The following is a 16,625-nucleotide window of genomic DNA, read 5'->3' as shown; positions in this document are numbered from 1 at the left end:
GTATGTGCAACATTTACAACAATAAAAAAAAAAGTCCGCCATAAGACATGATTAAACTGAGATAACACGAGCCCAACGCAACGCAACAAATCTTTTTATTTTGTTTATGATTTTTTATGCGCATTGAATAGTAAATAAATAGTTAAATGTTCATCTAGGAACTATTAATTTCATCGTATATACAAGGACGATTTTAAACTAATGCATATTTTAATAATTAGGTAAACAACATACTTAGCTACATACTATCTATTTATCAAACTACTAACTACTCGTAACAACAAACAATAATTAGTTAACGCGTCAGTTGATAAGGCACGACCTACGACCGGCCTGGTTCAGTCGTTCAATATCAGGAGCCATTTATCAATCATTTGTCGAGATGAGGGACCATTTTGTCATCCTGTTACTCTCATTGCTCACTCTTGGACGTACCCAAGGTAAGTTTTGTTGAAAGATGTTTGATGTGTTATTGTGTTTAAAACTGTGTTCGGAGCAAAAACTTCAGCCGTAAAAAATTGTGACATGTAATGAAGATGAAGGAATTGAGTGATTGAAGTGTTTTGTGGTACAACATTCTAAGCTTTTTGAAGCACGTGACGTGTAAATTTGGTGCTACTTACATTAAGTAAAAGTAAGTTTGTAACCTAAAACTTATAGTGATCTCTCGATAATTTTTCCTTGCTGCTGTCACACTTGATTGCAGATTTAATATTTTATTGTTAAAATCATCTTTGCTAACCTTAAAAATTATATTTTCATCTTTAATTTCCTGTGTAGCATCTGTATATGTATAATTAATTACCTAAACTCAAAATGTGCGAAATGAATCATTTTTAAAGTTTTTTTTTTTTTTGTTAAATTTCCCATTTTACTGATTTCAAATTTAAACGATTTAAAGATGTTCCATTTTTTAATTTTTCAGATGTCACAGATGATGACACGACAGACCCACGGCTTGCCGAGGGTGAGAAAAAGATGAGCGATAGCATCCTTGAGATCCTAGAACATTTCAAACAACCGGACCCAGTCGGGATCCCCGGGGCCAACATCCCGGACCCGTACCCCGTGCCCGACATGAAGCAGTCCCTGGCCTTCGGAACAGTCCTGTACTTCAGAAACAGTTCCGTGTACGGGATCAGCAAGTTCCGGATCGTGTATATTGATGCGGAAATTGGAGCTATGGAGGTAATTTCTCAAGTTCTATTTTCATTCTAGTACCGAAGAGTTAATATGAATTCAGCAAAAAAATTTTAGGCATAATATATCAAATTAATACCTCGAAAAATAATGCCTGTAATAGAAATTATTCATGATAAATATATATCAAAACCAAATATAGGCGTAAATAATAATTGTCTTAGTAGTACTCAATGATAGTAACAAAATCTTAGTACTTACACCTGTGTATTTGTCCCATATACATATATTTATTTATTACTTATTATCGTTTTCAGGTCCAAGCTGTACTCACCATCGACAAGCTACAAGCTCGAGGCGCCTACACGATGTCTACATGGTTAAACAAAGCCCAGGGACCATATACCGTCGACGTTGGTGGTCTCAAAATTCATGCCAAAGCCAACCTTGGTGTGGAACGAGACGGAAAGCTGAGGGCGCAAAACATCAATATTGATATAGGCTTCTCAAACATCACTGTAGATTTCCAGAATCTAGGTATAATGGGTAGCGTTTTCCAAGGCGTTATCAACTCGATAGGACCGTTCGTATTCGAATCCATTAAGCCATACATTCTCAAAGAAGCCTATACAAAAGTCAGAGCAGAAATCAACACAAAACTGGACGAAGTAGCTGGCGACATGCAATTTCCTAACTCAATATCACCACTAGACATGATAATTGCTGATGCCAGAAAGACAGTTCGAGCTATGCAAATGGATCCTTACAAAATCAAAGATTACAATGACAGCGTTAGTATATTCTCAATTACCTTATCGAACACATGGGTGATAGGTATATCGTCATTTCAACGAGTTGGTAATATAACGCTCAAAATGGAGAACAATGCTGCTATAGCGGACTTTGACATCGGTACTCAGAAACTTGAAGGAATGACTCAATGGGAAATTACAGCTTTGAGTGGAGTAATGTCGAGAGCTGGCACTGCGTCTTTTTCAGTGGAATACGTTAGTGGTAGATTAATTGTAGCACAACCACTTGACACGAGAAAACGACCAGAGTTCAGAGATTTAGATTTGGAAGTGGGTAACATCCAAGTTCGCTGCAATGGAGCTGGTACATTAGACTACGTTATTGAAGCGGCGGTTAATATCTTACCAAATTTATTACGATACCAAATAATGGATGCCTTAGAAGGTCCTCTCAAGGATAAAATACAACAAGAGTTGAACAATATAAACGTCGAGGAGAGAATAAAAAAGGAGCTGCACAAAGTAGATGAAATGCAGGAACAAGGGTTTAAACTTTCATCTCTAAAATCAAATGATCTGCCAGAAGAACCCTACGACGAGGACGAGTTTTTTAATTTTTAATATTTTATAATAGTCATAGATACTAATTGTAGATGAAATCTACGTCTAGCAAACAGTTTATGTTTTTATACGTATATTTATATTCCCGTGCCTATTTTTATTGGCTATTTTAGTTATAGTCTTTGTATAGCAAACGAAAAAAATATTAAATTAATAATATTTTAACCGTATATTTCTCTCAATTCGCAAAAATGCTTCATAAAGATGCCTCACACACATCAATTTAAAAATTTCAGCATTTAGTAGATCATGATGTATTTATAAACGGCTCCGTGTGGTTCCCGGCACATTAGAAAAGGACCACACCTTTTCTTTCCTTGGATATCTAATCCATTAGAAAGACGGCAGAGATTAGATTCATGTGTCGAGTCTACTGTCTTACACAAGACCGCCGCCAAACAATACTCAATAGGTAACTTTAGAAACTGATTTAAGGTAAACAATCTTGATAAGTACGTATTTTTGTTGAAAAATACATTTCTAATTAAGTATTTTTATAAATATTGCAAAAGTGATTGTGGCATGTCATTCTTATAAATTTACTTGGTAATTTATTTATTTAAACTTTATTGTACAAAATACAAATATCAAGCACAATTAGTGACTTAATGCTAGAAGCATTATCCACTAGTCAACCAGTTATCAACGTATCAAGATTGTTTACCTATTTATCTTAAGTAATGGACCAAAGGCAGTTGTAGATACGAGATCGATCGGAAATAAAAAATAAAAAAAGGCGCCTGCATTGAACCGGTAGCTAACGGTGTACTCCATAACGGCTTACCATTCGGCGTTGTCTGTATTAATTTAAGAGTTCCGTAACAAAAGTATCGTTCCCTCATACTAGCCTTTTATTTCTATTAGTTAGAATATTAAAATTATATTGATATTAATATGTGGCAAGTAAAATAAGAAATTTTGTCTTTGCATTATTTCAAAATAATCCTTCCTTTTATGAGTAGAATTTTTCAAAACTACCGTTTTAGTGCTTTAGTTACATTTTTGTCAAAGAAAGGGGTAGATTCAGTTTGGTCACATTCAAGACGTTTTCTATTTCATTGCACAGTATTTATTACAAAAAATATACGTGATCTTAAGTTTAATATATAATGCGGAACCCTCCCGAGATCATTTCATGTAATTGTACCGTTCATCCATCCTCTTTTATTTGCTATAAGTGTACCTGGAAAGTTCGAGTTAAATGAAATAAAAAATCTTTTTTTAATGACTATTTAAGAGTTTTTAGATTTTCCTGCCCGAATAAATGCATTTCTAAGAAATGTCTCTATGGAAAAAAAAATTGAATTCTTAATTACTTTATGACGCAAATGAAACATTTTTAACTGATAGATCAACATAATGTAACTGCAATTTTCCTTTAAACTTTGGAATATTTAGACCACAATGTCCTTAAAAAAATGACTAAAACAATATTTAGCGGTCCACGAGTTGTATAGAAAGGAGTGGGCTCATCCGCCAAGCCGCAGACGGAACCATTGCTCTGGCCGTGGCAGTGCACGGCACACGTTTGCCGGTTTTTGTTTTTATTGTTTATGGATTGTAAAAAAGTAAAATATTAATTCTAAAATAAGAGGGTGTTGTTATACAAATTTAAAAATGGAAAAGTATTTTGTGTTATTTTTAATGTTAGCGGCTGTGTTCGCGCCGGGCGCTTCAAATACACGTAAGTTATATCTTAGAAGAAAGTAGACAGACTGGTGTGGCTTATTCGTGTCATTTTATTTATTTCTCTTCATTTGTAAAATTAAGTAGGTAATACGGTTACTATATTAGTTGGCTTTGAACTTTTAGGGCTTGTTACAGTTAAAATACGGATAACTTAAAAGAAATAGTTTATTTATATGTTGCTTGTTTTGTTTTTTTTATTTATCCTGCAAGCGAGTTCGAAGCTAAAGACCCGGAAACTAAATAAAAAATATTTTTCCTGATATGATGTTTCCTGATATAATATGTTTTTCAGATGTTTTTATAAAAAAAATAATAATTTTAGTGACTGAAATCTCAAATTTACTAGATGAATTTTATAAGATAAAATTAATTTGTAACTAATGATCAACCTTAGTAAACATTTTCTTTTAAACCATATTGAGCCTTGATACATTTTTGTAACAATGCAAAAAAGCTTTATCTTCTACCAGTCAATCTGTCTTTATCGACAGAAAAAAAAATTAAGTCTTTTGCAAGATTAACTAACACAATTTAATAAATTAAAATCTGTAGAAAAAATTGGGAACTTAAATCTCTTTTCCCTGAATATCGCACGGGACTACTAGAAGCCATAATAGAGGAGATTCCATTTGTGTAATTACCTGATTTACTCACTTTTGGATTGAGGTCAAAGGCATGTAGACTAAATTCGCGTCTTTCTCATTTTCTGCTATAGGTAATACGATAAAAACTAAGAAGGACGACATTAAAAAGAATTTGTTCTACGTTAATGTCACATATCACACACAGTACATCACTACGGCATACTCTCCTTGATAAATTTTATAACTCAACATCGGCAGTGTGAAAGTCCAAGTGACACTTTCACTTGTTTTGTTACTTTTTGTGCACTTTCTTGCATCGTTTTATTTTTTAAGTCTATAGTGAATAAATACATGCATACCTACATATAGTCACGTCTATATCCCTTGCGGGGTTGACAGAGCCTTAAAAAGAAGCACACCACACTACACAGCCGCCACACATCAATCATTAAACCACACAGCTGAACGTGGCCTATAAGGCCACGTTCAGCTGTGTGGCTTAATGATTGATGAATTAAGATTCAAATTGTGACAGGTTGCCAGCCCATCGCCCAAAAAAAGAATCCCAAGTTTATCTCTTAGTCGTCTTTTACGAATTCCATGGGAAAGAGATGGGGTGGTCCTATAATTTTTTGTATTGGTGCCGGGAACCACAATTTAATTAAGGAAAATATACAAGTTATTAGGTAGTTACAATTAATTATACCTAATTATAATTAATAATCGTTTGCTTTCACGCAATAAATCATTAAATTAAATATCAGAAAGATTTGTCAAAAATTGTTTTAAAGTCAAGCCGGTTCCGAGAAAAGAAACGTGTATTAAAAATTCCTGTAGGGTGTGGGGAGCAGGGATTCCGGGCCCAATGATTAAATTTCTCTAACGATACTGTTTTTTATACTTAGGGCAGGTGAATCACTTTAGGTATAATTTTTTTTACAACTTCATTATGTTGGAAAAGTAAATAAGCTTCCAGTAATTCTCCTCGAACGTTACAGCATTTGCAGCTATAATTAATATGAGCTAAACCACAAGGCACGCGCCTCAGTCACAAATGAGTGTTATTTCTCGCTTCGAGTGCTCGCCAGGGTTGCCACTATATCGAGATAGAAAAACTCTTAAAGTGGCAAGAAGGGTGGAAACGGAAGGGTTTTACTGGGAAGGCACACTTGGTGCCAATCCCGCACTCACGTGGGAATAGGTACAGGAGCCCCGTCAGTAAAAAGATTTTACGAATCATTAGAAAAAAATATGTATTTCATCTACCTAGACAGTAATATTCAAGTTACTCACTCTCGCATAAAGATCATAAGATGATGCCATGCACATTGGACGCAACCGGAAAAGTACCAGATAGATGGTGGATGATGTGTGAACACAAAAAAATATTATTTGCGAGTTGGCTGGCGAAGTTTAAGGATTGCACTCATTTTTCGGGATAACCTTATTAGTTATCGTAACTTGAATATCATCAGAGACTCTTGTTTTTACAGTTTTCGTAACAACTTTGAAATATCAACTACACAATGTAAACTGCATTGTGTTTTTGAGACTACTAATACCCTGTCTAACCCATTAACCAAAAATACTTACAAAAGCTTTGTTAGTCTAAGATTCGAGTTATAATTGGTACTACCTACTTTATTCGGGCTACAAATAAAAATACTTAAAAGGTATGTAAACTTAATGATACTTATTGTCAGTGGCAGCCCTGTCGCAAATATTACGTAAATTGTAAATACGGAAGACCGAGAAAGTAGAGAAATGCGTTTTGTAACGGGGATGGTGCGACTCTATCTGTCTGTTAATTACAGTTATTATCACGACATCGTGCAAGATTACATAGAGGCTTTCGGATCTGTCTACCCCGTAAGGGATAAACACGTAATTATTCGTATGTAGTGTAAGCTATCTAGGAAATAAATGTCTGGTCATGCCGCCTATGCCAGGCACAATAAAATCTGGTTCGACGTCTGTAAAAATTATATCAACTCCATTAAAGGCTTTCAAACTTAAGACTTAAAGATAAGGAGATTATCGAGATCCGTTATCAAATATCGTTTAGGTACTACTTTCTAGTAATGTTATAAAGTCGACATTTTTTTAATTATATTTTAGTATGTAAAAATTTGTTACTCTTAACACCTGAACATATTTCCACAAAACTTACAGTAATACACACAGCTTAAACAAGGCAAATTGTTATACGATTTATTGAAATTTCTTTACATATCATCGTATGGCAAAATGCTGACCTTTTTATAAAAGACTCTTGTGTACTTTTATAAATGGTAGCAGCAAATCTTCTGTTATAAAGTTGCAATGTATTACTTGTAGACGTAAAACACATGAACATATGTAGTTGTAATACATCTTTCCTTTATTTCAAAGGCTTTATGACTACAGTGTCATATTTGCCGCCATTTGTACTTACCAAAGTTCTCTTTTAGGACTTCGGGTAAATACCTTGAATAATTCAAAGGTTATGAAAAAACACAAAAAATAACACAATGTTATGAGGTCACAGATGATCCGTTGTTAGAAGTCATTCGTCAAAACCCTGGCTATTTCCTTTGACCTTTTAAGTGGGAAATTTCCAGAAATTTGTGGATTTTGTGCCAGATAATAATTTTATAATATTAAACTTATTTTGGAGCTATCTTAATCCGTCTTATTTGTGCCGTAAATGCATTCTATAAGAAGACTTCGTCACATTAAATACCTAGCTAAGTTTAAACTATAACATTTTTGTATCATAACTTTCAAAATGCGATAACTAGCTCTCACTCTTATTTTTCTGAACGAAATTTATATACTGACATAATTTAAAAAAAACTTAGGTTTGGAAATCCTTGTTTAGAACGGATCCGTAATCATTCCCATGGAGACAAACCCCAGCCCAGACATTTACTAAGACCAAGTTTTGACCGGGGTTTGTCTCAACATGAAAGAGAACTCGGACTGACTGATTGACTAAAATATCGACGGACAAACCAAAACGCTAGGTCTAGAGACTTAATACATGGTATGTAGCTACACCCACCAGTAAAATACTCCCTTATTATTATTTCCCGTAATTCCCGCGGGAAAGAATAAACATTTTTCTCAGCTATATTCATCGCCTGTATTCATTCATTATACGAACAGAAGTCAGCTAGATTAGCACGCAATGATAATTTCTAGAATTGCGGTCAAGACCTAAGGCGAATTACATACTTATTTGTAAGAGATATTTATACTTGTATGCTAATTAAGTATGTCCTGATTATAGATAATGTCTGGGTGAACAACTGCATACTGCATACTTAATCCGTCCCACTTATTAAGGATAAAAAATCATTTGTCTTATGCCGATATTGTTAGGTACTTTGTGAAGAAGCACACTTTTTTGTTCGCAAAATACCTTTTAGCTGATCCATCAAAAATTAATATTTTATCACATGATCAAAATATTCTTAAATACAAACATATATATAATCACATGTATATCCCTTGCGGGATAGACAGAGCCAACAGTCTTACAAAGGCCACGTTCAGCTGTTTGGCTTAATGATAGAATTGAGATTTAAATTTAATAGATTCTTTTTTAAGTACTTACCTAAATATAAACAAATCGAAATGTGACAATTTTGTTTGTGACGTGTTATTCAAAATTTTGTTCGATTATTTCACTGATGCGAGGGGATCGCCAACAATCTTTATATTACTTTTGCCAAGTTGCCATCGATTCAGGGACGAGGGCCCGTTGAAGGTCATTCACCTGGCAGGTGTCGAGCTTGTCCTACCAACAGGACCCAACACTCAAGTCTTAAGGAACAAGTTCTATATTGAGGCCTTTTTTCTATGAAATTCTAAGAGGACCTTTATACTGGAACGCATCTCTATTTATTTTCATTGTGAGATAAAATTATAGAAACAAATGTTTAACTGTGTAAGAAATTGTTTTCACAACTTAATTTTTTCATACATAAAACTAGGGTATGGATACGTAATCTCAATTCCATTATAAGCCATACAGCTGTGCGTGGCCTTTCGTTCTTTTCTAAACAAGAAGAATCCCAAGTTTATAATTTTTTATAAATCGTAAAGTCCGTGATAAACCAAGTTTAATTACTAGTATTAAGCGGCTATCAGCCCACCACTTCTTCTTTGGGGCTTCGGTCTTCGCCCATGGTATACACAAAGCCTCTAACACCCGCAACGTAACTTTAAAGGTATGATTTACGATTTATAAAAATTAATAAACTTGGGATTCTTCTTTTCTTGAAAAGAACGAAAAGCCACACACAGCTGTATGGCTTATAATGTAAAACAAGTTTCTAAGAGAAAAAAAAAACAAAGTTACACTCTACTCTTCATAATTTTAGAGTGACTGAAATGGACAGTGGGACGCTTAAAAATAATGATAGAAAGCAAGATTTTTTTGGTCTGTCTGTCGTCTGGGGAAATCAATTATGTATCAGTATAATAGATACTCGTATAACCAAAATCAACGTTACAAAAGAAAAAAACATTATTTCCAATTGTGTAGGCAACCTGACCGAGAATCTAACCTGTATTCAAAGACAAGCCCAACTTCACTATTAACACAGATTACAAATTTAGTCCATAAATTATAAAATTATAATTGTAATTATCCATAGTTATAGATAATTCATTTGAAACATCAAAGAAAATTTCCTATAGGTTTAGGAAAATTTCTTGAAAATTCTATAGTACCATGGATCGCGTGAACCCATTGTTTTCACTGCTCGAACTGTGAATGACGATGAGAACCGTTATCCGATTGCCACTTGAATACAAATAATAGACAGAGGAAAGCTATATAGGGTTGTCACAGACTAACACATACCCATACACAAGTACCTAAGTCCACCCAACTCAACCCAACCCAACTCCATAGAAGTTCATTTTTAAAAGACAAATTAATTAATTAAATAGATGTAAATTAAAAAAAAAATTCAATCAAGGGAAACGCTTTAAAAAAGCTTGACATGCTTGATATTGTTCTTAAAGGCGATGTGCTAGCAACCCTGTCACTATCTGAATAGCAATTCTATCATAAAGCCATGCAACTGAACGTAGCTTCTTAGCCATATCAAGACTGTTGGCTCTGTCTACCCCATCAGGGATTGAGACGTAATAAATAAGTTTTTAATAAAATAAAATAAAAATCAAGGCAATCCCAACCCTAAAATTTGAACTCTTGAGCACAGCTGACCAATCTACATACTCGTTGACCGAGTTCGTCCGCGTTAGAATTAATTACATAAAGATAACCGTTCTAAGACTATTCACGATATATAATAACAAGTATTTTCGCGCGGCTTCAGCTTCGAGTTCAAACCAACAAACAAGCAATTGTCCCAATCCCAACTAATACTATAAATTCGAAAGTTTGTTCGTTTCCTCATCACAGTCAAACCACTGAACCGCTTTGATGAAACTTGGGACAAGTATAGACCTTAGAAAAAGATATAGGCTACTTTTCGGTATTCGCACCCTAACTTCACCCCTTTGTTACATTGCAAAGGTTGCGTAGGTCAGTCGGGACGAGAGTAGCTTCGTGTAATACCCGACTCACCCAATCCAAGGTGACTTTTCCTGGGCCCGCGATTTCGTTGTTGGCTTCATAGGAAAAGTTGTTCAGTGGGATGGTCTGAGCAAGTAGGTAAAAGGTTTTATGTATGATACCAGTAACCCTGTTTATTCATTTATTTACATTTATTTATTTATTTTGCCGTGTGATTTCCGGCATCAATAATAAATAGAATAGGACCACTCCATCTCTTTCCCATGGATGTCGTAAAAAGCGACTAACGGATAGGCTTATTTATTTATTATTATAGCTTAGGATTTTTCTTGAAGGCGATGGGCTAGCAACCTGTATCTTGAATCTTGAATCTTAATTCCATCATAAAACAGCTAAACGTGGCCTATCAGTCTCTTCAACCCTATCCTGCAAGGGATATAGACGTGACTATATGTAAGTATGTATGTATTTATTTATTTTCCAGACATGTTTGGGGGTCGCTGCTCCCGACGGGACCCCAACGTGGACGCGTGCTTGCTCCGCAGCTTCAACAGCCTCATCGAGTACCTCAAGGGCGGAGCACCCGAGCTCGGCATTGAAGAGGTACTGACACATATCCTATTCCTATGAGAAGAAAAAAAAGAAAATCCTTACACATCATAAACTAGTTGTTCGCAGTGAACTTAAACCTCGTGAACACTTTTATTTTGACCAACAGAACAAGAAAAAGTATTCTTTTTCTATTTATGCCTTCTGTCAGTCTGTATGTTTCTACATGCATCTGGCGAAAATTATTTTTTTGCCGATTTTAATCTAGGTAATACTTAGAGGTAAGTTAGGGACTCGTTGGTGAAAACAGGCATTAAGCCTCCACTTCTTGTTAGACGGTATAGATAACCCACTATAATTACTTCTATTTCTGACTGAAAACTTCTCTCTCTCTCTCTCTCTCTTCAGCCCGTCTCTACCCCTTGGGTGTAGGCCTCCTTCAAACTACGCCATTCATCGCGGCTCTGTGCCACTTGCATCCATCTTGTCCCTGCTGACTGAAAACTTAAAACATAATAAATAAAATATATACCTACTTAGTTGAGTGCGTTAGATTTCCAGATTCATCCCTTAGGAAGTTATATCTTATTTGTCACACCAAGTTCGATGAATCTTAAAAAAATACTTAGTTAAGACATTAAAAAAAATTCTAGTAGCCTTGTCTGAAGACAGAAATAGTAATAAGGCAATAGAATATCTCTGCTGAAAGATCTAGATTGAGTATCAATTAATTAAGCAGGTAGTCACGCAACTTTAATCGATACAATATTTTTTACTTTATAAAAACCTAACGTAATGCTGAATCCCTTACTCTATTTTAAAGAGACGTTTTTTATTTCAATACCATGATCGATACTAAGTTTTAAGTGTTAACTAGGTATAATATTTTTACGGTATACTAATAGTGTTGACTTTTTCGCCTCCCTGAATCCTTTAGAATGATAAATAATTCAAGTAAAATCTATTTACATTTAGTTAAAGCAAGCATTGCTCTTTTCATGGTCAAATTTCGTAATAGGTAAGTACACGGAAAATATATTTTTAAGGAACAAATATGTATGTATGTCTATAAAAATGTTTGCATTATCTATCCGTCCGTTAGCCTTAAGCTTTGCATTTTTTAATTGACCGGTCTAAGAACACATTACATGAAGTAATTTGCATTAGCGATTTTTATGAATTGTTCTCAGAATATTCACGTTTTTTAATATAAAATAATTGTGTTACCATTACCATAGATAATAAGACAAGGAAACTCATTTCTTTGTATTAAGTGTTATCAAAGTTATCCCTGGGTGCCGTGTGGATTCTTTTTAGGCGATGGGCTAGCAACCTGTCACTGTTTGAATCCCAATTCTATAATTAAGCCAAATAGCTGAACGTGGCTGAACTGTTGGCTCTGTCTACCCCACAAGGGATATAGACGTGACCATGTATGTATGTATGAAGTTATGCCTGTATGCAATTATGCCTGTTATAAACTAAAACTACTTATAACTACTTTTTGGGATTTTGTAGCAAATGTACCGAAGATGTGAAATTGATACGTCCAGTTTTATTCGCGTTGATTTATTTCTGCCTCTCTGTTTTTTTATCGAAAGACACTTGGGATAATTTGTACACATCCATATTTTTTCTATTCCAGTCAGAGCCGATAGTTATAGACGAGCTATCAATAGCCCTGGGCGGGGGCCCTGACGGCTACCGGGCCACCTTCAAAGACATCCACGCCACTGGTGCTTCTAATATGACCATCACGAACGTCAGGTGAGTTACAATGACTATGATCAGATAATCAGCTTGAAAGATAGTAGGTATTATGTAAGTAGTAATAATGGAGGTGTAAAATTATAGAGAAAAGCTATATTTATGTGTGAATATAGAGTAGACTAGTAAGACTTTTAAAGACGAAGATTTGATGTTTCATCACGCATATAGCAAACTAGCTATTACCGGCAGCATTGCCCGCGTAAATTTAACGCCACCTACAAAATAATACATACATATAATTAGGTCCATATCTCTTGCAGGGTAGACAGAAAGAGAATATTTGGCGTTTCTATGGTTCTTATGCCTCTGATTAAGCTGTATTTTAATTACTTTAAATATTTATTTGTTGATTATATGGTGTTGACAATTTTTGTTGATATGTATTTCGTTCATTGACATTCAGTATAGGATTCAGCTATATCAGTGGCAGCTTAGGATGACTACGAGAGTGTATTGCCTTCGTTTGAACCACACGTGCCTGGCACATACTGTTCACCAAGATTACCGTTGTGATAGTAGAATTCTTTCTTCGTATTAATATATTCTGCACACGTTTCGGAAGTATGAGTGATGGCGGTGACACACAGATCCTTTATATTGCCGATGTTTACGACCAGGGTCAAACGGACAAAAGTACAAAAGACCAAGTCATTACTGTGAACAAATAAATTTGCATATTGGTTAGTAACAGCACATCGTACCTACCCAAATACACTGCAAATTCGCCTCTTTTACCGCATCACAGATTTTTAGGCAGGGCTACTTCATATGCGGTTGACTGTACAACCACGCCGTGGGGACTTCCTTGAATGTTTTTGAAAAATTGTTTGCTGATCGAAATACCTATATGCGAACTCCAAACATTTGACAACTTGACCAAAGTCCATGTTCGGATGCTTGCCTGCCTACAAGTAACCCAAACAGGAAAAATATATTTTTCATTATATGTATTTTAATGTTTATTCATCTCATAGAGTTTGCTTTGTCGCTTCGCTAATAGTATCATCACAAACTTGACCTTCCCATGTAAGTATATTTTTTCTTTAAATTTACGAACCCAATTACTTAGTACTGTATAATATTTATTTGGTATAGTAATTGGAAAAGTTTGTGCTACATATCTACGACTCTAAACTAGAATATGTTACACGGCACCATACCTATTGAAAAGAAATTACATAAATATAATCACGTCTATGTCAAACATACGAGCCTAACCCAGCTTATATCATAGTTATACCTTTAGTTCCTAATCTAAATACCGTTTCCTTACTTCCAGGTCGGACTTGGAGACGCATCAGTTCCAGCTGACGTTGTTCGGGCCGCACATCAGCGCCCGCGCACGCTACCGTTCCTCTGGAGTGCTACTACTGGTCCGTGCCTCAGGCGGTGGGGACTACTGGGGAGAATACGGTACTTAGTACAGAGAAATGAGTTTCCCTGTCTTAATATCTATGGTATTCCTTTTTGTATAAGTGCCGGGAACCACACGGCACCAACCAACGAATCCAACCTAAACATGCTATTATGAGCAAGAGAAGTGATGCTATATAAACTCCTACATATCATGAATAGATAGATAGATAAATAAAAGACTTTCTTTTCTTCCTCCTGGCCTTGTCCCGGCTGCATCCTCACCTCTCTGGAGAGGAGCCCGGGGTATACCTTTGACCATGAATCCTAGATTAGGTGAGTCAGATTTTACACGAAGCGACTTCACATCCGGTTGCCTGAATATGCAGGTTTCGTTATGATGTTTTCCCTCACCGTAAATAAATAAAACACGTTATTGCACCATAAAAGTAAAACCAATCAATAACAGTAGAAAAGAGACAGTGAGGGTACAAAGGTACATGTATCTTTAGACGAATATAGTTCAAAAACATTTTCAATCACTTGATCTTAAACTTTTCCCAACAGATGGTGTAAAGGCCAAGGTGTACTTCCGCGGGGCTCCTTACTCCCGCGGCGGCCGCACGTACCTGAAGCTGCAGCAGCTGAAACTCGACTTCTCCGTGAAGGACATTCAGATGGGCGTCGAGAATTTGCATAATAGCAACTCTGTCCTACGTAAGTTTCATAATCCCTCATTAAGCAAACCTGATAAGGGTATCGGTGCTACCACGGCAATGTATTTTTACTGAGTCAAAATATTCAAAATTTTTGTTAATTTCAACATCACTTAATAATTGTCATATCTTTTGGTTTTTGTCAACATTGGTTGACGTCAAATAAATTACGTTAAACTAAGTTCACTGCCGCTTTATTCAATACACATAACACGCAATGAAATATTTTATAGACCAGGTTCTTGTAGGAAATTATCGAGACGAAACCTTCCCATTCAAACAACTGGATGTGTGTAACCATGATCCAGACTGGGTTATGTTCTGCTGGAAAGTAGCGCAGGTCAAACGGGATTTGTTTTGTGTAAAATCCTCATTGGTAGTCATAGTTATAGTGGTCAGGCGGACCCAGGTCTCCTCTCCAAGGAAGGTATAATCGGAAGAATAGCCTCATATGATTGCCATTGTATTTGATTAAACAATACTTAAAATGTTGTGTCACACACACAAAAAGAAGTGTTATGAATAATGCAGTAATAGTTCAAATTTTCAGCTTTAATTCAAATTTAAAACATTAGCAATCTCCTAAAATATATTTTTCTTATTCAGAGGCAGCATTGAACCTGTTCATCAACACGAATGCGCAGGAGTTGTTGAAGGAAATGAAACCTGAACTGAAGAGGGACCTCGCGGAGAAAATGTCACGGTTTCTCGACCAAATCCTTGAGAAGATCCCATACGACGACTGGATCGTAGACTAAAATCCACAGAGCAAGAATCTGCATACGACACGACGTTCCCTGCTCTGCAGACCATTTCATGTTGATACATACGAGAATCACATTGTACATATTTTTTGCAATTACTTTATAAATATAAGTATTTTTAAGTGTAATTTTGACTACGAGTACAGTGATTTTTTTTATTTCTTCGATTCGAATTAGATGAAAAATTAGGTACAAGCATTTTTTATTTGACTGAATTCTAGACTTGTTAAAGAAAATACTGTTATCAAACTTCGGCGAAACTTTTCAAGCTATTTATGTGTAGGTATCTAAAAAAAATGCAGTGTATTATAAAAAAGTGCATTTTGGTAACAATTTAAAAACTTTTAATCATAATTATGGTAGCCACAATGTTACGTACAAAATATAAAGGTACAATGAATATTATGTATTTTTATACTTAAAACATGATATCCAGTGAATCAATCTAACATCTGCCAGTTTTCTGATCCTATTTCAGACTACTATAGACTTAAGTAATTTATTTAGATCAGTAAAGGAAATACTGAAACTCTTTTGTTTCAAAACTACTTATTTAAGTACGTTTATTAAAATCTTTATAAACAATAAAGATTAAGAATTAATTCTAGTCGTTTTATATCCTAACTACTGACCTTTACCTATCTTTTGTACTAAAATAATGACTTATAAATACAGTGTGCCGTGTGGTTCCCGGCACTTTACAACAGGGCCACTTACTCCATCTCTATGCCATGGTTATCGTAAATAAAAAAAAACTATACCTAGATACCTAATCCAAATTAAAGACGGGCTGTTTTGTCGTCATTTTCTGAGCGAAAGTCCCAATAATTCGGGTCTTTAAACATCCATATGCAACCATAATAAATATTTAATATGATTCATCAAAATCATTTTTAATACATACAAATATGGATAATTCATATGTATGGATTGATAAAATGATTAAAGTCACAGTAAAAAGCTGTAAGTGAAGCATATTACAAGCCAGTCCTAAATAAAAAACGCTAGTGTTTACTTAATTCTTACATACCTACATACTTACATACATTCACGTCTATATGCCTTGCGAGGTAGACAGAGCCAACAGTCTTGAAAAGACTTAAAGGCCACGTTCGGCTTTTACGCTTGATGAAAGAATTGAGATTCAAATAATG

The 16,625-nt window shown here is 35.2% G+C and overlaps 2 protein-coding genes across 2 annotated transcripts; both read left to right on the top strand.

The window, feature by feature from the left end:
• Window positions 1-297: 297 nt before the first annotated feature.
• LOC106141799 (uncharacterized) lies at window positions 298-3,744 on the top strand. Its single transcript, XM_013343437.2, has 3 exons — window positions 298-440; window positions 926-1,188; window positions 1,458-3,744. The coding sequence occupies exons 1-3, from the start codon at window positions 383-385 to the stop codon at window positions 2,511-2,513; spliced, it is 1,377 nt and encodes a 458-aa protein (XP_013198891.1). The 5' UTR covers window positions 298-382; the 3' UTR covers window positions 2,514-3,744.
• A 241-nt stretch (window positions 3,745-3,985) lies between these two features.
• LOC106139550 (protein takeout) lies at window positions 3,986-16,073 on the top strand. The gene is made up of 6 exons (XM_060954465.1): window positions 3,986-4,197; window positions 10,804-10,922; window positions 12,514-12,635; window positions 13,918-14,051; window positions 14,559-14,708; window positions 15,314-16,073. Exons 1-6 carry the CDS (start codon window positions 4,131-4,133, stop codon window positions 15,463-15,465), a joined length of 744 nt encoding a protein of 247 aa, XP_060810448.1. The 5' UTR covers window positions 3,986-4,130; the 3' UTR covers window positions 15,466-16,073.
• Window positions 16,074-16,625: the final 552 nt, after the last annotated feature.

The sequence above is a fragment of the Amyelois transitella genome, chromosome 4 (assembly GCF_032362555.1).
Source record: "Amyelois transitella isolate CPQ chromosome 4, ilAmyTran1.1, whole genome shotgun sequence".
NCBI lineage: Eukaryota > Metazoa > Arthropoda > Insecta > Lepidoptera > Pyralidae > Amyelois > Amyelois transitella.
Note: the sequence above shows the minus strand (reverse complement) of the source record. Positions and strands in the feature narration are given on the sequence as shown.